At 34.7% G+C, this 24,682-nt stretch overlaps 1 protein-coding gene across 1 annotated transcript in view; it reads left to right on the top strand.

Moving 5' to 3' along the window:
* Nucleotides 1–20,579, top strand: part of LOC131172973 (uncharacterized) — a 56,978-nt gene extending 36,399 nt beyond the window's left edge. Inside the window, exon 2 of the mRNA XM_058134609.1 lies at nucleotides 20,237–20,579. Within this exon, the coding sequence (XP_057990592.1) occupies nucleotides 20,237–20,579 (343 nt within the window). The remainder of the gene's footprint in view (nucleotides 1–20,236) is intronic.
* Nucleotides 20,580–24,682: the final 4,103 nt, after the last annotated feature.

Here is a 24,682-nt window from a genome sequence, read left to right as displayed (position 1 = left end):
GCAGTGCCTCGGGCCGTCATACCATGGGACGCGGAACGTCAACCACATATGCAGTCAATATGGCTAAAAAGCCATGATAACACATAATCAGGCATAAAAGCCATGAGTGCGGGCATAAAGCCGTGAGTGCGGATATAAAGCCATGAATACAGGCATAAAGCCTTTCGCAGTACTGTTAAAATAATACCCTATTGGCATGCCAATCTATCCAATCTGACACACGTGTCTAGGCAATATATGGACACATAGTACCATTAGGAGTTTATATGTTTCATCATTTCATTTTATTTTTCATTTATATTTTTATAGCATTCTAATTTTGTTTATAGCGGAAGCATAATTTCCAAATTCACATTTCTAGGTAATTTACGCATGCATCGTAATATTCATACTAATTACAATTCACATTCATTTGATCTCATGTACCATTCATATTCAAAACATCTTTCCTTTCTCTCTTGATGGGAACCTAAATCCCAAATGACACTTTTATCTCATTTATACATTCAACAATCTATTCATGTAAATTACATTTCATACTTTAAGTTGTATTGCTAATATATTATGAATTCCATTAGTGTTGGGAATATAAGTCTCAATTACCTATTCACATAATTTTTGGCATTCATTAAGTCATTCAAATTCACCAATTACAATATATATTTATACATTACTCATAATGACTTCTTTAATTTCTTTTATTATTTCTTATGTCTTTAAGGTTACTATTCACACATTACTATTCACTCAAATTGTTGACTTTTCATATATAATAGGTGTGTTAATTCCAATTGCATTAAGATCCCACATTTTGGGTTCTAAATTTGTTGGCATTGATTGTCAATTGCAATTCAAAGCCTTCTAAAAGTATTTCCAAATTTTCAGTTTTTATGTCCTATGTTTACTGTTTCATTGGTCTATGCTAAAGTGAGAATTTGGCTAATCTTTCTTCATGAAAGTTGTTCCTTTATGTATCTAGTTTAATTTCCTTTTTGGAATCACTCTATTTGGAGTTTTGTATCTAAAGTTATGGTCAAATAACCATAACTGGTTTATTTCTTAGTTCTAGTTCCTTAGGAAGATTTTGTAGTTATACTTTATAAATTTTATTGACCAAGTTGCAGTCACATTTAGGTCTAGTGCTCTTCATAGAATTTGTTTCCCTATGTCTTATGGTCACTCAAAATTTTGAATCACAATTTTTCAAGTTTTGTAGAATTTATTATACCAATTTAATTGGCCTAGACTCCAGTACCCTGTGTCTTCAGGGTCCAGGTTCGGATCAGTGACTGCAAGTGGATTTTTAGGGTTCTTACATTCATAATTTGAAGAAGGTCTTTAAAACAAAGTTAGAGCCCTATGTCTTAGGTTTCTGAAAAGGTATGGCTCATCCTAAATGGAATTTTTCTAGTGAAAGATATGCTATAAACACTAATCTGGGGTCAAATGAAAGTGGGTAAATTTCCAGGTTTGGATGTACCAAGTTCTTTTAAGCATTTGACCTAATTCTTTTGGGTTCTGGATTTTGGCCAAAAGACCAATATTGTAGGCTATGTCTTATAAAACTTTTTCCATTGGTTTCATTGCATTTGGATTTTTATAGACCAAGTTATGGCCATTTTGCCAAAACTGATCAGGTGAGCTTTAGTCTAGGAAATTCTGGGCAGAATGGTTTTAGTCAATTTGGTGACCTCACTTGGGCCAGCAATTTCATTTGGTTAGAGGCATTTGTGGGCTTGGTGTTCTTAATGAAAGTTGTAGTACTATGTCTAAGCTTTCCAATGGTATAAAATTCAGGTCATTTGGACATTTCTACACTGAGTTATGACCATTTGAACAAACACTCTTCATTTGGTCATTTTCCAAGGACAGCATGTTGGTCACCCAGATTGGGGCAGTTTTTAGGTTATCCTAAGTTGGTTTTCTGGGCATGGTTTCTCCACCAACAATGTGTCATTATGTCCTAAGTTTAACGTCCAATTGGTCTCACACTAATTGGAGTAACCTAACTCTACTTATGGTCACATTAGTTATTGGACTCAAAGTTCAGAAAATCCTGCATGAACACAACACTTCCAATACCCCCCCCATTCCACACTACTGCCAACTTCAATCACATTCAATACACTTCAAATACTCCATAATTAATCTCAACACATCAATTTATCAATATAACATCAAATTCCCAATTTAGCAAAACCTAAATCAATTTGGTGCAACTTCAAAATCCAAAGGAATTGATAGCACTAACCTTGTTCCTTAGCTTCACTCAACTTCAATTCAACCTTCTAATCAATCAAAAACTTGAAGCTACTTCTTGGTCCACCTTGGCTGAAATTCCTCTTGCCCCAAACTCTTAATTTCTTTTGGTTTTCTTGAGTGCTTTCTACTAATTAGGCTTTAGTTTAGGGTGGGTTATAGTTTTTCCAAGAAAAAATTTGGTTGAGACTTAGGGTTTCAAGCTTTGGATTTTGGATTTTAATGGAGAATTTTAGAGAAAAAGGGAAGAAGGCAAGTGGACAGGATGAAGAAGGGAAAAAGATGCAGAATTTTGTTCAGTAATTAACTTATATAATAATTAAATATTTAATGGCACTATGGTAAATAAATAGAATGGCAAATTTGAAATTATTTTGAAGTTTATGATCATCATAATTTGACTTTTCAATAATTATTTTTAATTTTCATAATTTCAATTAATTAAATTAATTTAGCTTCATTAAATTAATAATCATCATTTTTGGTCAATATGGGACCTTCAAATTTAATTGATCAAATTTTGCTCTTACCGAGTTGTCGGTTTATCTTTTTTTTTTCTTTCTTTTACTCATTTTTAATTTAATTTTCATTAATATTTATTCATATTTTATGTCATAATAATTATTTACTTAATTGGACAAGTCGGTCACAAATCATTTTTGAATACGAAATGACCAAAATGCCCTCCGTTTGGCTAAAGGAGCCAAAATTGTCTGTACTGATCTAAAAATTTTTCTAAGCATTTTCTTGGCATTCTAATGCCATCAAAACCTCAATGACTCTTCTCTGAAGTCCCAAAAATTATTTCATTAATTTTCTCATAGGTCTAGGGTCGGTAACTATCTTTACCGATATTTTCCCGTACGGTCACCCATTGCTAGGGCACCGGCTCATTTAACTTGGTTGTATTTTATTTCTAGAACTTTTCCTAAATTTTTCTTATTATTATTTGAGTTAATTATGGCTCCTCACTTTAGTCTAAATATTTTTCCAGATGTTCTAGCACTCCGGACAGACACTGGTCACCAGAACAGTAGAATGTACGAAATTGCTACAGTGAGGGTGTTACAGTGTAGCTGTGTTCTCCAAAATTGACTTGAGATCGGCGTATTATCAGTTGAAGGTACAAGAGCAGAGCATTCCTAAAACTGCCTTCAGAACTCGATATGGCCACTATGAGTTTCTGGTTATGCGATTCAGGTTAACTAATGCTCCAGCTGCTTTTATGGACCTGATGAACACTTTCTTCAGGCCATATCTAGATCAGTTTGTTGTGGTGTTTATTAACGACATCTTGGTGTGTTCAAAGAATGCAAAGGAGCATGATAGGCACCTGAGGATTGTGCTACAGACCCTAAGGGAGAAACAACTATATGCCAAGCTATCGAAGTGTGAATTATGGCTGAAGGAAATTTCTTTCTTGGGGCACATTGTATCAGCTGAAGGCATTAAGGTGGATCTTAGCAAGGTAGAAGCTATCCTTAATTGGAAGCCAACCATAAATGTTATAGAAGTTCGTAGTTTTCTGGGTTTAGCTAGTTACTATGGTCACTTTGTAAAGGGGTTTTCTATATTAGCATCTCCACTGTGTCACACCCTACCCCTCTGTAAGGCATAACATGATCCCGTAGTATACCTAATGAATTACCAACTCCGTCTACTGATAATCCATTAAATACACTACAAGGGATTTTAAAAACTTTTCTTCTTTTACAGTGGTGAGCACTATTTACAGGTGTGAAAGACTTTGGTGAACTGAAGTGAAACAACTAACTCATTTGATTTATTTGGAGTATCTGTAAAAATTTTGGCAAGGTGCCATTTGTATTTTGGACAAAACAGTTCTTGAAAAACTCAGTAAAGCACTTCAATATATTTTCAAATCTCAACTCTAACATTTTTATCAACACAACACATTTCTCAAGTCAAATCCACAGTGATTTTCAAAGACTAAGATACAAAAATATAACACAATTTTTACAAGCCAAATAACTCATAATTATTTTACAACTTTATTGTACAACTTAAATTTACAACTGCTCAAAACCAAGAACAAAATATACATACAGTGAATATACATTACAGTACAAAATGCCACATGTGGTATACTCACTATACCCAAAAATCCCTCGCTGGCGATACTAGCGACCTAACTTGCCACTGCTCTGTCTCTACTGCGATAAGAATAAAGCTATCACGAGACAATGTCTCAGTGGTGCACAACATTAACCAAATACAATTTTAAATCACAATTCATAAATCATATCATTAGTGGATACTTAAAACCATAGTTGATTTCAAGACAATGAATGTCATAAGGAATTTAAACTCCAATTCACAAATTATCAAAATTCATAATAACACAATTTAGTCAAATAGCTTAAGAATACCGTATTGCCAATTCATACATAATTTGATCAAATTACTGAATAACACAATTTTTTCCAATCAATGACACAAATTTGATCAAATAACTGAATAATATCGTTTTGCAAATCAATAACACAATTCGATCAAATAATTGAATAATATCGTTTTGCAAATCAATAACACCATTCGATCAAATAACTGGAGAATACAGTGTTGCCAATCAATATCACAATTTAAGTCATGACACAATTTTTCCATATATGCCGTGTTGTACACCACGACAAGACATACTCACCCCAATAATCGAAATCAATGAGGGAGGAAGCTAGCTATCTAATGAGTACTCATCCATACTCACCTCAGACTAGGAAGTCAAAGAGGGAGGAACATAATCATACTCACCCCAGACTGATAAGTCAAAGAGGGAGGAATAATCACACTCACCCCATTAATGGAGGAGGAACATAGTATCGGTGTCATGCCAATTGTGAGTCAAAACAATTCCAAACATTTTATTCAAATGATCCGTAAGAATCCAATAAATTTCCAAAGTTATAATTTCATTCACAAAATGGCAACACAATTCGTAATTCACTTCAATTTCCACAAAATCCATTTACAGTGCTTTTCAATAAATAAGTATCCATCAATATCATTCAAACAATGTTTCACAGTTTCAAACCATTCACAATGTTTTTCAATCAATAAGTGTCCACCAAACACATTTCCACAATTTAAAACAATAATATACAAGTAGTCATAATTTATTTCAATTGAAAATAATTCAAAAGAAATAGTTGTTGTGCACAAACACAATTTAAAACAATAATATACAAATAGTCAATATTTATTTCAATTGAAAATTCAAGAGAAATAGTTGTTGTGCACAAACCTCGATAGTTGTCTCTGGTTTTGACTCAGATTTCTTTCCCTTTTCTTTGAGTCCTTGTTAATCGAGAAACACAATTTGAAGTGTTTGATGCTAATTTAATTTGCCTCTAACGATGGTGTTTAGTAAATAATGCACTGAACTCAATTATTCACTTAATCACCTAATATACCGACCCTCGTTGCGTTTTAGGTAAATTAGGTTTTAGTGTCGTTAATATGTCACATTCGATAGGGTTTTAGGTTTGGTACGTTTTGCCAAACTCGTTTCCTTGTTTAGTGCATTTTAATGCAACTTGCTGGATTTCGGGATACTGGTTTGACCTAGCCGGACGGCCTAGTTCCCTCGGTTTTCGGGCTTCGGTCAAAACTACAAACTTGTAGATCTATGTCTTATTGCACGCGGGGCAAAATTTTAGGTCAATCCGAGTTAAGTAGACCAAGTTATGGTCATTACACTATTGCTGGTCAAATGGTATCAATTTAGGTCAATTTTTGGTCAATTTGGTCAACTCTGGTTCGGCCAGTTTTTGGACCCGAACTTGTTTGCTTATGGTCATTTCTGGGCTTTGGTGTCTTCATAAGACTTGTAGGTATGGGTCTTAACTATTCATGGTTAAAATTTCAGGTCAATTGGACCTGTTTTGAGTGAGTTATGGCCTAAACACTAACTGCTGCCCAATTGGTCATTTTTCAGGTCCTAATTGCACCTAATCCGAATTGGTCATTTTTTTAGGTCACCTTGCAAGCAGAATTTTGGCATGGTTTCTCAATGAAAGTTGGCACATTTTGTGCCTAGTTTCACCTCCAATTGGTCTCATACCAATTGGAGTCACACAATTCCATTTAGAGCCTAAAATACACACTGTTTTTACTAACACACTTTGCATTGCAAATTTTTGCAATTCTAATAGACATTATGCACTTTATACTTAGGTCAATTGTCCAATATCAATATACTACAACCAATATCCAGCCACAATATATGTTATCAAATATCCAGCAATTAAATCAATGTCCAAATACAAATTCAACTCAAGTAATTCTCCATCACACTCAATTGATCAAATCCATGTCTAACAACAATTTAATTGCTCAAACTTAATCCAACTAACCAAGATCAATAACATACATCTCATTGTCCTTAAATCAACATTAAATATACATGAATTTAAGGCCTTCCTAAGCACATCAAGGCTGCCCAATTTACACATATACTTCAATCTCCCATATTGACTTCCTAACCTCATTTTCAATGCACAATTTACACATACACATGGTAATTAAGCTCTTATACATTTAAGCACTTTAATCCCCACTAATTCTCATCAATTAACATCAATTACAAGTGAGAATAATCTGCTCACCTTTCCTTTCCATGGCTGCCAAAAGTTACACCCAATAATTATTCAAGTAATTCTTTCAATTTTTCAACCAAAATAGTAGCCACAACCTCAACACAAGTTTTAATTAAGCAAGGGAAGAAAATGGACACCTACCTCTTGTTGGGACTTGCTTAATCTTCACTAAAACTTCTCTTTCTTGCTTCCTACATGCTGCCCATGATGTGTAGACTAAGTTTAATGAAGACACTTGCATGGAAATATGGCTTGATCAATGGTGCATGAGGGCTTGTGTATGGGCGGCCATGGATGAAGCTTGGAGAATTTTTCATTCGGCCAAATGAAGTTTTAATTGAAGAAGAAGATAAATGCAGAGATATAGTGGAAGGAACCTGGTTTTTTAATACTTAATATAATGTTTGGTGGTCCACTAACATAATTAAAAGCATTTTATAAGTTTAACTTTCATTTATTCCACATTAACCCTTAATTCTTGTTATTTACTTTAGGTGCCACCAAATTAATTTTTCATTTTATTTTCTAAGTGTAATATTATTTATTTTTAATGGACATTTAGGTCAAAAGACAATTCGGGATGTCGATTGACCATAATGCCCCTGTTCGGGTTGCATTCCCGATTTTTCGGTAACACCGGATTTTGTCTATTTTTCAATTTCTCACTTTTCTTTGTACTAATTATTTAATTTTTCTTTGATCTTCCTAATGATATTTATTCTTCAATAAGGGTCTATTTAAGTCCTAAAAATGTTTTCCAGGGTTCCCCGCAGTCCAGGGCTAGTCAACGGTCCACGCCGTGACTTCCCGGTGCGGTCACCCATCGCTAGGGTTCCCGGCTCGCTTAACTTGGCTACATTTCTTTGCTATTATTTTTCCTTTGTTTTTCTTGTATTTTCTTTCCTTGTATTTCATTATTTTATGTCTCCCCACTCATATTGAAGTGTAGTTCTAGGCATCCTAGCTGTCCGGACAACACTGGTCACTGGAGCAGTAGAACGCACTACCGAACTTAGGGGTGTTACACACTGACCAAGTTGCTTCGGAAGGATATAAAATTTCAGTGGACTGATAAATGCCAGCAGAGCTTTGATGAGTTGAAGAAATGTTTGACTGAAGCCCCAGTCCTGACTTTACCTACACTAGGTAAAGAACACACTTCTACAGTGATGCTTCTCACAATGGGCTAGGCTGTGTACTGATGCAAGATTAAAATGTCATTGCTTATGCATCTCGTCAGCTGAAACCTCATGAGAGAAACTACCCTACACATGACTTAGAGCTTGCTGCCATAATATTTGCTCTGAAGATCTGGAGACACTATTTGTATGGGGAGAAATGCTACATCTACACAGATCACAAGAGCTTGAAATATCTAGGCACCCAAAAGGAGTTGAATTTGAGACAGAGGAGATGGTTGGAATTGATCAAAGACTATGACTGCTTAATAGATTATCAGCCAGGAAAAGCAAATATGGTAGCTGATGCCTTAAGTCATAAGACTATGGTTAGTTTAAGGGTTTCTCCTTTGTCTATGGTGTATGAGTTGAGGGCACTACTTGCTAATCTGGAGATAGATGATGAGGGGCAAATGATAGCTACCTGGTAAGTAAAAACGATGTTGATAGATCAAACAAAAACGACAGCACTAAATGATGAAAAATATCAAAAATTGATGGAAGAAGCTCGGGATGGCAAGAAACCTAGATTTTTAGTGAATGATGATGGCTTATTGCTACACCAAGATAGAATGTGCATTCCAAATGATGTAGAATTGAGACAAATCATTATGAAGGAAGCACGTAACTCTCCTTTTGCTATGCACCCTGGTGGGATCAAAATGTATAGAACTATTAAGGAACACTATTGGTGGATGGGTATGAAGAAGGATATAGCTGAATATGTATCTAAATGCCTAACTTGTCAGTAAGTAAAGGCTAAACACCAAGTGTCAGCTGGTTTGCTACAACCATTGCCAATTCCTAAGTGGAATTGGGAGAGAATAATGATAGACTTTGTGATGGGACTTCCTAGAACACAGAAGAACCATGATGTAGTATGGATCATTATAGATAGATTGACCAAGTCTGCTCACTTTCTGCCAGTGAAGATGGACTATAGCCTGGACAGATTAGCTAAAATGTACATTAATGAGATAGTGAGATTTCATGGAGTGCCGATATCCATTATATCAAACAGAAATCCAAGGTTCACTTTTATATTTTGGGGTAGTCTACAAAAAGCCCTGGGCACTAGATTGAACTTTAGCACTGCATTCCATCCACAGACAGACTGCCAGTCTGAGAGGGTAATTCAGATTTTGGACTTGTGTGATTGAATTTGAAGGTAGTTGGGACATACACTTACCTGTGATTGAATTTGGTTATAATAATAGTTGTTAATCAAGCATTGGGATGCCTCCATATGAAGCTTTGTATGGCAGGAAGTGCAGAACTCCTTTGTGTTGGGATGAAGTGGGTGAAAGGAAACTGATTGGCCCAAAAATTGTTCAACAGACAGAGGAGAAGGTTAAACTTATCAGAGATAGACTCAAGGCTGCATCAGACCGTCAGAAGTCCTACATTGATTTGAAAAGAAGAGATATTGAATATGCAGTGGGTGATAAAGTATTCCTCAAGGTTTCCCTTTGGAAGAAAATTATGAGGTTTGGCAGAAAGGGAAAACTGAGTCCTCGCTTTATAGGGCCATATGAGGTTCTAGAAAAAGTGGGTCCTTTGGCATACAGATTGGCAATACCTCCAGAGCTAGAAAGGATTCATAACGTCTTCCATGTGTTTATGTTGAGGAGGTACAGATCAGACCCCTCTCATGTTCTACCAGTAGAAGAAATTGAAGTGAATCCAAACCTCACTTATGAGGAAGAGCCCATAGAGATCTTGACACATGAGGTGAAACAGCTGAGGAATAAGTAGATACCATTGGTTAAGGTACTGTGGAACCATCATTCAGGCTAGGAGGCTACTTGGGAGCATGAAGAGGACATGAGGAGGCAGCACCCATAACTATTCAAAGACTAAAATCAGGTAAAATTTCGAGACGAAATTTCTTTTAAAGGGAGGAAAATTGTAACACCCCTATATTAAGTAGTCTATACACTCTCCTGTTTTGGTGACTAGTGTCTGTCTGGACAGTCAGAATGTTTAGAACTATATCTGTGTCATCTAGAAAAGTCATAAATAAAAATTAATAGAAATTATATGAGGTGAAATGGAAATAAGGAAAATAAAGCATTATCGGTTAAATGAGCTAAGGTCCCGGTGATGGGTGATCGAACCGGGAAGTAACTGCGAGCTCAGTTGCTACCCTAATTTCGTATGAGACACTATGACACCCCAAGCCTAAGGATAATTGCGAAGCTAATGGTAATGTGAAAACCACAGAAAAGAATAAAGAACAAGTTCAAATAATTGAATCAGAGTTCAGAAAGTAACCTAGTACAATTAGAAAAACTGATCAGATCTATAAGAGGCAATTTGGTCAATTCACCCTTAGAGGTGACTCTTGGCCTAAATATCCATTAAAATGTAAGAAATTAAAATTATGAAAAATAAATTGAAGGAGAAGAGGTGTATGGAAGAAAAGAAAAAGGATAATAAAAATTCAAAATTAAGTTGATTATGACATCATTAATGAAGCAAGCATGACTTAATTAAAATTATAATTTTAAATTGTAAAAAATTAAGGATAATTATCATTAAAATGAGATAAAATTAAAAAGCAAAAAATTATTGTCTTCTTCTTCTAATGTTGTTGTCCCTTTCTCATAACTTCTCTCAAATTTCCACCTTTACCAAGTGAGTTCAAGCTTTCAAAGCTTGATTTCTTCCCATAAACCCTATCAATAAATTATAGAAAAATCCAAATTGGTCTTAGAAAAGAAGAATTAAAGGGAGAAATTGAAGAAATTGGAAGAGAAATTGAAGGTTTAGAAGCACCATAGAGGTAAGTCTCTCTCTCTTCACTTAAGTTAGTTTATGCTTGTGAAAATGAGGTTAGGCAAGTAGAAATTAACTTAAGAATTGAAAAAAAATTCATGCATAAACTCAAGCCATAAAATTTGGTCAACTTGATAGGGCTAGGGTTTGATGGAAATTGATGGAACAAAAGGTGTATTCAAGCTTAAATGAGTAAGTAGATATGATTAGAATACTTGAATTGCATGAATTGTGGCAATTGGAAAATTAGGGTTCATGATTAGGGTTTTGGAGGAATTTGGGGATTTCTTAGAATTGTTGACCAATTGATGTATATAATGCTCAATTTTGGCCATTTAGTATGTTTTGAATTGGGAATTGAGGAATGAAATTGAGATAAGTTGTGGTTATGGAATTGTTGAATTCTAGAATTAATGTGTCCAGCTAGGTTAAAGAGCCATAAGTTGAATTGTGTTGCTCCAATTGGTGTGAGGCCAATTGGAGATAAAATTAGGGTCATAATACTGCATTTTTTTATGAAGAAACCTTGGCTAAAAACTGACCATAAGTTGGTCTAAAATTTGGTTGAATCCGGAATTGGTGCCTTGATTCTGGGCAGAATTGACCAAATAAACAATATATATTCAAATGGCCATAACTTTGTGTAGAGTAGGTCCAAATAACCTGATTCTTGAACCCATGTAAAGCTTAGACATAGTAGAACAACTTTCATGAAGAATACAAATCCAAATTCTGACTATAAACTAATCAAATTGCTAATCAAAATTAGCTCATCAAAACTGTCAGAATCAAATTTGCTTAGAAATTCTGGACAATGACCAATCCGCCCAGTTATGGTAAAAATGCCATAACTTGAGCTAAAAAACTCCAAATGGAGTGACTTAAAAAGGGAATTAAAGTAGAAACATTAAGGAACAACTTTGATGAAGGAAGTTTATCCACATTCTCACTGTAGATTGGTCCAATGGAACAGTAAACATTGGTGACCAAATCTAAAATTATAGAATTACTTCTAGTAAGCCTTGAATTGTAATTGGCAACCAATGCCAGCCAATTTGTGACCCAAAATGTGGTATGACCATGTGTTTGGAAATTTTATATCTATTAATTATGAAAAATTCAACATTTTTCATAAATAGTAAAGTGAATAGTAACCACAAATACACCAAATGCAAAGAACTCAACCCTTATGAGAATTTATAGGTAAAATTAAGTATGCAAAATTTAATTATTGGTTTAATTAGTAAAAATGATTTGGATAGATATTAAAACACTTTAATTATGTATTTCAGTTGAAAAGGAGCCCTCTAAGGAAGGAGGAAGAGTGGATTGAGTTAAGGCAAGCAAAAGAGGTTTGTGCACAACAAACTTAAAATTCTTAGTTTCTATTTGAAAAACTATTTGAACAAATGTTGCGAAAAATTTTTGATTATTATGACTTTGAGAATTTTATTTAAAAAATTAGTGTGTTGCCTACCTTGTAAATAAGAATTTGGAATGCAATATGATTTGTGAATTGTATGAAATATTTGAATGATATAATTTTGAATTGAACTTTGAAATCACACTTGGCATGGCAACTCTATTGTGTTCCTCCTCCATCTATGGAGTTGAGATTGATTATATTCCTTCCTCTCTGGCTTGCCAGTTTGAGGTTGAGATCGGATGAGTACTCATATAGCTAGCTAGCCACCTCCCTCATTAATTTTGATTAGTGAGGTTGTAGATTGCTTTGTCGTGGTGTACAACACGGCATTGATCGTGAAATTTTGTGTTATGACCTAAGTTGTGTAATTGTTAGCAACACTATTATTTACAATTATTTTGATAAATTGTTGTTAAAAATATTGACATTGGCTTTGTGAATTATGATTATGGAAATTTTTAAATTTTGTTCCCAAATGAATGATTATATTTCTTGTGACTTTTAAAAAATTATTGTTGTGCACCACTGAGTAAAATTACTTAGCGATGGCTTTTTGTTGTTGTCACAGATAGGGAGAAGGATAAAGCAGCAGAGTGAGCTACTATAGCTGTAGGTAAACATATTTTGGGATCTTCACGGGTATAATATTTAATATCTTGTAAATTTATTTTGATGTAAAATATTTGTACATATGTATTTATAGAACTAAAGGAGCAGTTGTACAATCAAAATTGTAATAATATTATTTTGTCCTCTTTTCTTGAAATGAGAATTTTATTTATAAATTGCATTGACTTCAATGATATTGATATTGCTAGAAATTGTGATGGTTTGTATTGGATTGTGTTGAGATTAATTGGTGTTGTGGATTTATGACATATTGGGAGTGTTTTTAACAGGTTTTGAAGAACTATTTTCTCAATTTCTTGTCAGCACTCTGCCGAAATTTTTGTAAAATTTTCGCAATACCGAATTAAACAAAATTTTAGTTCACAGCATAAACTTCAATTAAAGGCTTTTTAATATTTATTCAATAGTACCTTACACTTTAAAATGATTGGAAATTGAAAATTAATTAAGATATGCATAATAAAAACTGAAATGACCATCAGGTTATAGACTTAATGGATATTATTGAAAAAGACGGACTATAACTGATGAAGGGCATTTTAGTCAATTCACTTGAAGATTTGACTTTTGACCGAAATGTCAATTAAATTATGTAAGATTGATGCATTTGAATGGGACTAAATTAACCAAGAGAAGTATAAAATAATTAGACTATTATAAATAGAAATTAGAAATTAATAATTAAAACATTGTAAAAATTAATAATTATACACAACTCAACTCAACTAAGCCTTTATCCCAAAATTTGGGGTCGGCTATATGGATTCGCTTTTTTCACTCTGAACGATTTTGGGTTAAATCCTCATAAATGTTTAATGCTTCTAAGTCATGTTGTACTACTCTTCTCCAAGTTAATTTAGGTCTACCCCTTTTTTTCTTTCTATCCTCTAATCTAATGTGCTCTACTTGTCTAACTGGAGCCTCCGTATGTCTACGCTTCACATGACCAAACTTCCTCAATCTCCCTTCTCTCAACTTATCTTCAATTGGCACCACTCCTACCTTTTCTCTAATACTCTCATTACGGACTTTATCTAGTCTAGTATGGCCACTCATCCACCTTAACATTCTCATCTCTGCAACTCTTATCTTAGATGCATACGACTCTTTTAGTGCCCAACACTCACTACCATATAACATAGCCGGTCGTATGGCTGTACGGTAAAATTTTCCTTTTAATTTATTGGGAATCTTACGATCACATAAAACTCCCGTGGCACGTCTCCACTTCAACCATCCGGCTTTAATCCTATGGCTAACATCCTCCTCACATCCCCCATCTACTTGAAGAACTGAGCCTAGATATTTAAAGTGATTACTTTGGGACAGTACCACTCCATTCAAACTAACTCCTTCCCTATCACCAGTTTGGCCTTCACTGAACTTGCAATGCATGTATTCTGTCTTTGTTCTACTTAAAACCCTTTGACTCTAGAGTACTTCTCCAAAGTTCTAGCTTCCTATTGACTCCTTCTCGTGTCTCATCTATCAGAACAATATCATCCGCAAACATCATGCACCAAGGAATACTCTCTTGTATATGTTTCGTCAATTCATCTAAAACTAATGTAAAAAGGTAAGGGCTTATGGCTGATCCTTGGTGTAATCCAATTGAGATCGGAAAATCACTTGTGTCCCCTCCCACTGTGCGCACAATAGTAGTTGCTCCTTCATACATATCTTTCAATACTTGTATGTACCTAATAGATACCCTCTTTTGTTCTAACACATTCCATAAGACCTCTCTTGGAACACTATCATAAGCCTTCTCCAAATCAATAAAAACCATGTGTAGATCTTTCTTCACATCTCTATATTTCTCCATCAAGCTTCTAATGAGAAAGATCGCTTCCATAGTTGAGCAATGGGCATGAAACCAAATTGATTGAGAGAGATAGAAGTATCATGACGTAGTCGATGCTCCACAACTCTCTCCCACAACTTCATAGTATGGCTCATGAGTTTAATTCCCCTATAGTTTGAGCAACTCTGTATGTCACCCTTATTTTTAAAAATAGGTACTAAAATACTCTTCCTCCATTCATTAGGCATTTTCTTTGAGTTTAGAATCTTATTAAATAATTTAGTTAACCATGCCACTCCCCTATCTCCCAAATACTTCCACACTTCAATTGGTATTTCATCGGGTCCACAGGCTTTACCCACTTTCATTCTCTTAAGTGCTTCCTTTACTTCTAAAGATCGAATCCTTCTAGTATAATTTACATTCTTTTCTATTGTTCTATAATCTATATTCACGCTATTACCATTTTGACTATTATTAAAGAGATCATTAAAATAATTTCTCCATCTTTCTTTAATGTCCTCATCTTTTACCAACACTTTTCCTTCTTTATCCTTAATGCACCTAACTTGATTGAGATCTTGACATTTCCTTTCTCTACTCCTTGCTAATCTATAAATATCTTTCTCCCTTCTTTAGTTCCAAGTTTCTTATATAACTTTTCAAAGGCACATGCTCTTGCTTGACTAACTTCCTTTATTGCCTCTTTATTTGCTATCTTGTATTGTTCATATGCCTCATTATTATCACATTTAGGTAATTTCTTATACCATTCCCTTTTTCTCTTCACTGCCTTTTGTACTTCCTCATTCCACCACCATCTCTCTTTTGAGGGTGGTCCATGTCCTTTAGACTCTCCAAGTACTTTTCTAGCTACTTCTCTAATCTTTGATGCCATCTGTATCCACATATCATTGGCCTCCATATGTAGCTTCCATACTTGGACTCGAGAAGCTCATTTTGAACTTCACTTGCTTTACTCCTTTGAACTCTCACCACTTTGTTCGAGCTACACTATTTCTTCTAACCTTACTTGAATTGTTCCTAAACTTGACATCCAAGACCACCAACCTATGTTGACTTGTTAAAGCCTCTCTTGGAATGACCTTGCAATCCTTGCATAGAGCTCTATTTGTCTTCCTAGTTAAGAGGAAGTCGATTTGGCTTCTATGTTGCCCACTTTTGAAAGTCACTAAATGTGACTCTCTTTTTATAAAGTAGGTATTTGCTAGTATTAGGTCGTATGCCATAGCAAAATCCGGATGCTTTTCCCTCCTCATTTATTGCCAAAACCAAAACCTCCATGAACATTCTCATAACCTTGCCTATCACTTCCTACATGTCCATTCAAATCTCCACCAATGAAAACATTCTCTTCATTCGGTATGCTTTGCATTAAATCATCCATATCTTCCCAAAACCTTTGTTTACTCTCCTTTGTCTAGTCCTATTTGTGGGGCATAAGCACTAACTATATTTATTGTTTCTCATTTTATTTTTAGCTTTAATAGTATAATTCTATCTCCTACTCTTTTCACAGCCTACTCTGCGTCTTTCAATGTTACATCTATGATTATACCCACTCAGTTCTTATTTCTCTCCTTTCCAGGTAAACAACGGTTTGTACCTGAATTACCCACTTCCTTACTTTTCTCTCCTACCCATTTAGTCTCCTGAATGCAAGCAATATTCACCCTTCTCCTTTCCAAGGTATCCACAAGCTCCATCAATTTTCCTGTAAGTGATCCAACATTCCAAGTACCAACCCTGATCCTCCTCCTATCCTGCTCCTTCCTAATTGGTCTCCTTCTATGATATCTTCTATTGTTTTCTATATCTATCTTGTGTTCTGTTTCACTATTTGTTCTACTATCTGTCCTATGGACTAACTTCTTTACCCACACCCGTCCATGATGTGGGAACCCTTGCTCACTTAACACCACACCCGGGCGCCGGCATGGCGCGTCGCTTTCGGTGAACGCCCTACACCCTTGCATATTTATCACTACACCCGGGCTCCGATGTAGCGCGTCGTTAGTATAGGACCCCCCAAAGTTTATATAATTTTAATACAAATCAAAGGGTGTGTGAAATTTTCTGCTGGTTGTCACCTACCGCAACCCTCCTCCTTTATCCGGGCTTGGGACCGGCTAAGCGCAAACTACTTAGGCGGAGTTAAAAATTAATAATTATAATTAGAATTATAATAAAATTTATTTAGATATTTATCCAAATAAGACAAACATATTAATTTAAGTAGACAACTCATCACACACCTCATCACCACCATCATTCAACTTCATCTTCTTCCTCCCATCACCCTTGCCGTACACTCTCCCTCTTTAAAACTCCATTGAAGCTTCATCTTCTAAGCTTCAAAACACATGACTTTCTCTATAATTTTTGTACCAAATTAAGAGAAAACTTTGAATTGATCCTTAATTTGAAGAGAGCAAGCAAGGATTACAAGAAATTTGAAAGATTTGTGAAGGAGACTTGTTGGCCAATTGAGGTAAGTGGTGATTTGAGCTTAGTTATTAATGAATTTATAGAATTCAAGTTTGATTTTGGGGATTTCTATGAAAATTGATTGGAATCATGGATGTTATTGAAGAAGGGAAATTCGGTTGAGAGACAAAGAAGGAGAATCAAAGTCTTTGGTGAATTGAAGGTGGATTGAGAGTGCTTAGGACTTGAAATCAAAGTTAGTCCTAAAACATCCCTTGAATTTTCAAATTTTTTGCTATCAAGTTAGGGTTTCTATACAATTAGGGTTTTTATTATATGAAGCCTATTTAATACTATTATGTTTACATTATGACTATTTTATGTGTATTTATTGAGAAACATTAAAGACATGATGAAGAAATCAAATGAATTGGAATTGCACATTAAGTGAGAATTCTGGACAGCTGGAGTCTAGTGGAGTTAAATGCTCATAACTTGAGCTACATAACTCCAATTGATGTGAAACCAAAGGAAAATTAAAGATACCCTAATTATGTGTATAGATACTTTAAATAATTGCTAGAAGTTGAGTTATAACACTTAAAACCTAGGAGCAGGACACCCTGAATAGTCCGGATTAAAATGAGTATAACTCACTCTAGGAAACTCTAAATTAGGTAATTCTTAATTTGTTGAAAAGCTAAGACATAAATGAACAACTTTCCTGAAGAATAAAATGACAAATTCAAAGTGCAACTAGTTCAAATCAGGGCTCTAAAAGCTGCCCAGAACTTGTCCTGTGATTAGTAAAAAATGCATCTGAACATGTCCTATTTGCTTGGACATAACTCATCGTATGTAATTACAAATGAGGTAAATTTTACCTTGTTGGAAAGCTGTGACATAGAAGAACAATTTTTATGATGAACACTTGACCTAAAACTGACTAGAAGATACCTGAACTAGGGCTAGAATCCGAAAATGTAAATTCTAGAACCCTGAAAAATGACCAAATGAACTGTGCACACTAAATTGAGCATAACTCACTCTAAAAAACTCCAAATTGAGTAATTCTTGAACCTGTGTAATTCTGAGACACAAGGGAACGATTCATATGAAGACCATGATGCTAAATTATGACTGTAACCTATCCAAATTTTCTTAACAAAATGACTCCAGAAATTTACCTGGATTCTAGAAGTGACCTGAAAACTGAGAATTGGTTACCTGAACAGTTTTAGCAAAATTACCATAACTCAAGCTATATAAATGCAAATTGAATGATTCTAAAGCCAAAATAAATATAAGACATAGATCTACAATTCTCATAAGAAGGTATGGCCTGATTCCTAATGTACCTTGGCCAAATCTATTAATGAATTTGAGGAACCAAATCTGGAATTTATGAAATGTAAGCATAATTGTTTAAGATGTGAATTGTGATAAATGCCAATGGCATGTTAAGCATGAATGGCATATGAAATTGTGTTTGGGACTTATGTTCCCATGATGAATGAGATGATGATGAAATAATGAGAACTTTGAATTGCTATTGATAATAAACTAGCCCGAGTATGCCAAGACAGTAGTTCATGGTTTGGATAGATTGGCATGCCAAGAAGTGATGAGATTAGCAGTGCCACTCATGGCTTATATGCTCGGACACCATTGGTAGGCACTGAGTATCCGATATGGTTATCCCTTATTCATGATTGCTGTGGATAATCATTGGCAAGCACCGAGTGTCGGATATAATTATTCACATGGCTTTTATGCCCACTTATATTGCATACCCAGCAAGCACCGATGTGTTCAATAGTATGACAGCCTGAGGCACCGAGTGTCTAGCACTAGTAAAACCCATGTATCCAGTTTAGACAGTTCTGTTGAAGGTTGCTTTGGGCACCAAACTCCACTAAGAAAGTTGAATATTGAAATAAGGAAAAGGAAAGGTCCTATGAAATTAAATATATCCAAAGATCGAAAAAATATGGAAATATGAGAAAATAAGAGAAAAATATTGTGAATGGTATCCAAATTAGTTATGTAGTTAAACACATGAGATGACTATAAAAATCTTGATGTTATCAACTTTACATTCTCCTTAAAATGATCTATGAACATTTAAATGTGCATTTTCTTATTTCATATAAGCATGAAATTATTTTTGTTTGTATATGGTATTTTCATTATGCTAGTGCACCACTAAGCAAAAATGTTTAGCGCGATATTTTCTCCTCGCGTTGGTCCAAGCGATAAGACCTAATAGATGTTGGACAGGGATTTTGGTTGGATCTGCAGTAGTAGCCTTTGTCACCTCAACACATCATTTTGGTATAGATTATTGGCCCACATAGTGCTTTATTATATTTATTGTAATTAAACACAAAGTTGTAATTGCATTTTGAGATGTACGATAAATGTACACATTTTATAAATGAATGTAATGAGGGAAAAATTTATGTATAGAAATGGATGTGATTAGAAAAATAATATGAATTGTGATGTTGAAATTCTTATAGATTTAGAACTTTACAATGTGGATATTTTTAACAGGTCAATTCTCTAACACGTAAAATGTTAAAAATACGGGAAAACTCTTCCAGTTTTCTATTTAAAATTTCTTTAATTAAATTATGAGGGAATTAAATTGATCATCAGTTGAATATGATAAGATTAGGTGCTTCGGCATAGAATGTGGCACTCCTTTGCTCATCTATACTATAGATCGGGTAAGGGGGTGTTACAAAGACTTTGTGATCTATAGTAATGCCTCGCACAATGGGCTGGGGTGTGTGCTAATGTAAGAGGGGAAAGTGGTTGCTTATGCTTTCAGGCAACTTAAGCCACATGAAAAGAATTACCCAACTCATGATTTAGAACTTACAGCAATCGTGTTTGCATTAAAGATATGGTGGCATTATCTATATGTGGAGAAGTGCTATATCTATATAGATCACAAAAGTCTCAAATACTTGCCAACTCAGAATGAGCTCAATTTGAGACAAAGAAGTTGTATCGAATTCTTGAAAGATTATGATTGCATAATTGATTACCATCCTGGGAAGGCAAATGTAGTAGCTAATGCTTTAAGCAGGAAATCTCTGGTAACTTTGAGAGCCGTGAATGCTCACTGGACTCTAGCACCAGATGGAGCTATTGTAGCTGAGTTGGAAGTAAAGCCAAGTTCATTACAGCAAATTCAAAAAGCTCAGAAGTTGGATGAAAGATTGGTAACTATTATTAGACAAATCCAAGAAGGGAAAGATAATGAGTATGAGATCAAAAGAGATGGTCACTTGTATTATAAAGGGAAGATTTATGTTCTAAATGATGAAGAACTTAAGAGGAGCATTCTTAAAGAGGCACATAGAAGCTTTTATACCATGCATCCAGGAAGCACCAAGATGTGCAGAGACTTGAAGACTTATTATTGGTAGCCTAGGATGAAGAAAGATATTGCCAATTATGTGACAAAATGCCTGACATGTCAACAAGTCAAAGCTAAACATCAAGTTCCATCGGGTTTGTTGTAACCAATCGCAATACCTGAGTGAAAATGGGATCACATCACAATGGACTTTATCATTGGTTTACCTTTTACACAAAAGAAGCGTGATGCAGTATGGGTGGTAGTTGACAGGTTAACAAAGTCTGGTCACTTTTTACCTATCAGAATTGACTACTCATTGGAGAAGTTAGAGGAGCTATACATAAATGAGATAGTTTGGTTACATGGAGTGCCTGCATCCATCATATCTGATAGAGACCTGAGGTTCACATTAAGGTTTTGGAAGAAGCTACATGAAGCCTTAGGTACCAAATTGAATTTTAGCATAGCTTTTCACCTGCAAATGGAAGGTCAATTAGAAAGAGTGATCCAGGTGCTTGAGGATATGGTTAAAGTTGTATTATTGATTTTAGAGGGAGCTGGGATAGGTACCTCCCATTGATAGAATTTGCATATAGTAATAGTTACCAATCAAGCATAAAAATGGCACCATATAAGGCTTTGTATGAAAGAAAATATAGAATGCCTCTGTGTTGGACTGCGCTTAGTGAAGAAAAGTTAATAGGACCACACTTGGTGAGATAAACCGAGGAGAAAGTAAAAATCATCAAGGATAGTTTGAAAGCTGCCTCAGATAGACAAAAGTCTTATGCAGATTTGAAGAGGAAAGATATTGTGCACGAGGATGACGATAAAGTCTTCTTGAAGGTGTCACCATGGAAGAAGGTGCTCAGATTTGGGAAAAGGATAAGTTAAGCCCTAGGGTCCATACGAGATCATCGAACATGTGAGTCCGGTAGCTATAGGCTAGCATTACCACCAGAGCTGAACAAGATTGATAATATATTTCACGTCTTGATGCTAAGGAGATACAGATCAAATCCCTCACATGTCTTATTGGTGGAGACCATTGATGTACAACCTGATTTGACATAAGAAGAGGAACCAATAAAGAACTTAGCACGACAAATTAAGAAACTGAGGAATAAAAGAATTCCATTGGTAAAAGTGCTTTGGAGAAATCACAAAGTGGAGGAAGTGACGTGGGAGAGCAAAGAGATTATGAGACAACAACATCCACAGCTATTTGAACCAGATAAATTTCGAGGATGAAATTTATATTAAGAGGGGAAGAATTGTAACGCCCTCGTTTTAGGTAGTTTTGTACATTCTACTGTTTTGGTGACTAACGTCTGTTCGGACGGCTGAAATGTCTGGAACCACCCTTAAATTAAAGTAAGGAGTCATAATTTAATTTACTAAAGATCAAATAAGGTTGAAGGAAAATAAAAGAAATAGATTAAAAATTAGTTAAATGTGCACAAGTCCCGGCGATGAGTAACTCCCCTGAGAAGTGGCCAAAGATCAGTATTTTAGGTATGTTTGCCACTTCAATTTGTGTAGGACCTTGTAAAAGTCTTAATTAAGACTCAATTAAGGTATAATTATGAATTAATAAGTCAAAGAAATGAAAATAAGTAAAAGTATTCATATAAGTGGCAAACTAAGTAGGTGTGCACTTGCTTCCTTTCACACTTAGGAAGTTGGCCACTAAGAGTTAAAGGACTAAAGTGAATTAATCAATAAGTTAAGGGCAAATAAAAGGTTGGAGAACTAATTTGAATCAATTATAAAGTTGAGAGGAAAAATTAGAAAAAAGGAAAAATTAGAAAAAAGAGAAAATACCCTATGGACCAATGGACAAAGAATGAAGGACCAATGGGTAAAAGACAATAGAAGCAAATCTTATCTTCTTCCTTCCCAAAAACCAGTCGGCCACTCTTGTTCTTCTTCCTCTTTTCTTTGTTTTTTTTTTCAACAGCCATTTCTCTCAAAATTTGAAGAGAAAACCTCAAACTCACACCCTAAATCAACCAATTTTGGAGGCCTAAGCAAGAGGGAGTAAGAAGGGTTGGCAAGTAAAGCTTGAAGAACCCTAATTCCATAAAAGGGTTAGAGGAAATCTGAAAGAAAAGGGGAATAGTAGCTGGTTTCCCTTAAGTTTAGTGCTAAAATCTCTATTTTTGATCAAGTTTGAGCAAGGATAACACTAAGGACAAGGGGGGAAATATAGGACAGTGAGAAAGATAGTTGCTAGGGGTGATGAAACCCTGGTTTTGCCAGTAGGGTTACAGAACCAGTCACTTTTGAAAATTTATAACATAAGCTAGAAAAGTTGAATTTTAGTGATCTTTATGTCTATAAAAACCTTGATGAATGCTCTAAAACTTTGTAGTTTTGAGCTAGGCCTAATTCCCCTGCTATGATGGTGTTTGAGGGCAAAACTTTTTGTTGCTCAAATATGGAAAACTGACCTAAGGATTTCTAGAAGTAGAACACTCAATTTTGAAAATGCATAACTTATGCTGCAGAACTTAAAATAGTGTGATTCTCGAACCATTAGAAAGCTAAATGAATACCTTAAAACTTTGAAGTTATGACCAAAAATTGATTTTATTGGCTGCATGGTGAAATTTTTGCATTTCTTGTTACTACTCTAACTATGACTGGAGTCTGAAACAGTTTGTACATTTTTATTCATAACTTGAGTTGTGGCCCTGATTTTGATATTATTCAAATTAGAGACTGAAATAAACATATGAAAGTTCTTTTTTGGCAAAGATGCCATGAAGCCCTTATTGTTAGAATTTTTGGTACAATTTTAACTTTGCTACCCTGTTCACCTAAACTTGACTGAAAATTTAGGACAGCAATGATTCATAGGCTTATAATTTTCATCCTATAATTCCAAATGACATGAAATTTATGGAAAATGAAAGTTAAGACATAAGGCTAAAACTTTCATGAAGGAATGCTGTCCAAAAATTGTGGGTAAGTAACATTAAAATTAACTAGAAAATAGGGTATAGAATCTGGTACCTTGTAGGAGTGCATTCTGGACTTTCTAGAGTAAAAAGAGTATAACTTGCCCTAAGAAACTCCAAATGAGGTGATTTTTATTTTGTTAAAAAGTTAATATCTGAGGGATCAACTTTCATGAAGAATGTATTGGCAAAATCTGATTGCAACTTGTTTAAATCTGGACTCCAAAATGTGTTCAGAACCTGTCCTGTAATTGGTGAAGTTGAAATTTTGCTTAAGGAAAACTGTTGATTAATTGACCATAACTTTTGATCCTTGAATCTAAATTAAGTGATTCAAAAACTATATTAAAGTTAAGACATAGATTTAAAAATCTCATGAAGAAAGTTGAATTTAAATCCTACAATTACTAGGTCAAAATGCTTAAGCAAAGTAATGCATAAAGTCTGATTTTTGTTGGAATTTGACAATGGACATCGTATGTGTGAATTTTGTGTAAATGTATGAAATTTAAATGCATGCAATATGAAAATATGATAATGGCATAAGTTTATGTGCATACAAGTATTGTTGATTACATCATGTGAAAATAGAAATGATAATTACCTTATTAAGCCCGGGTAAACCTAGACATTGAATTACAGTTTTGGATGCATTGGCATGCCAATAGGGGACATCGTTAGTAGTACCATATTAATTATGCTATTGGATTGATGAATTTCTATTAGAGGCATCGAGTACCCATTGTTGAATCGATCAGAGACACCGAGTGTTTAATATCGGAAGCTACATATCCAGATAGTTATTTAGAGGCACCGAGTGCCCATTTTTAAACCATTCAGAGGCACCGAGTGTTCAGTACCAGAAGTCCCATATCTAATCCATATAGTTTTGTTATAGATTACTGTGGGCACATGATAAATCTTAAAATGTGATTTTAATTAAGAAAATGCACATAAATATAATAAGAACTATGTTAAACCTTGAACATTATTTATAAAATCTCTTATAATATATATACAAGTTTTGCTTGTATTCTTTTTAAATTATTAGTGCACCACTAAGTTGTGAAGTTTAGTGCGTAAGTTTTTTCTCGCATAGGTATAGTAGGTAAAGATCAAATAGCCAAAGACAGGAGAGGAGGGAGTGGATCTGCAAGAAAGTCCAAAGTCACCTCATACTTGGACTTTGTGGTAAATGCACTACCAA

The sequence above is a fragment of the Hevea brasiliensis genome, chromosome 14 (genome assembly GCF_030052815.1).
Source record: "Hevea brasiliensis isolate MT/VB/25A 57/8 chromosome 14, ASM3005281v1, whole genome shotgun sequence".
NCBI lineage: Eukaryota > Viridiplantae > Streptophyta > Magnoliopsida > Malpighiales > Euphorbiaceae > Hevea > Hevea brasiliensis.
Note: the sequence above shows the minus strand (reverse complement) of the source record. Positions and strands in the feature narration are given on the sequence as shown.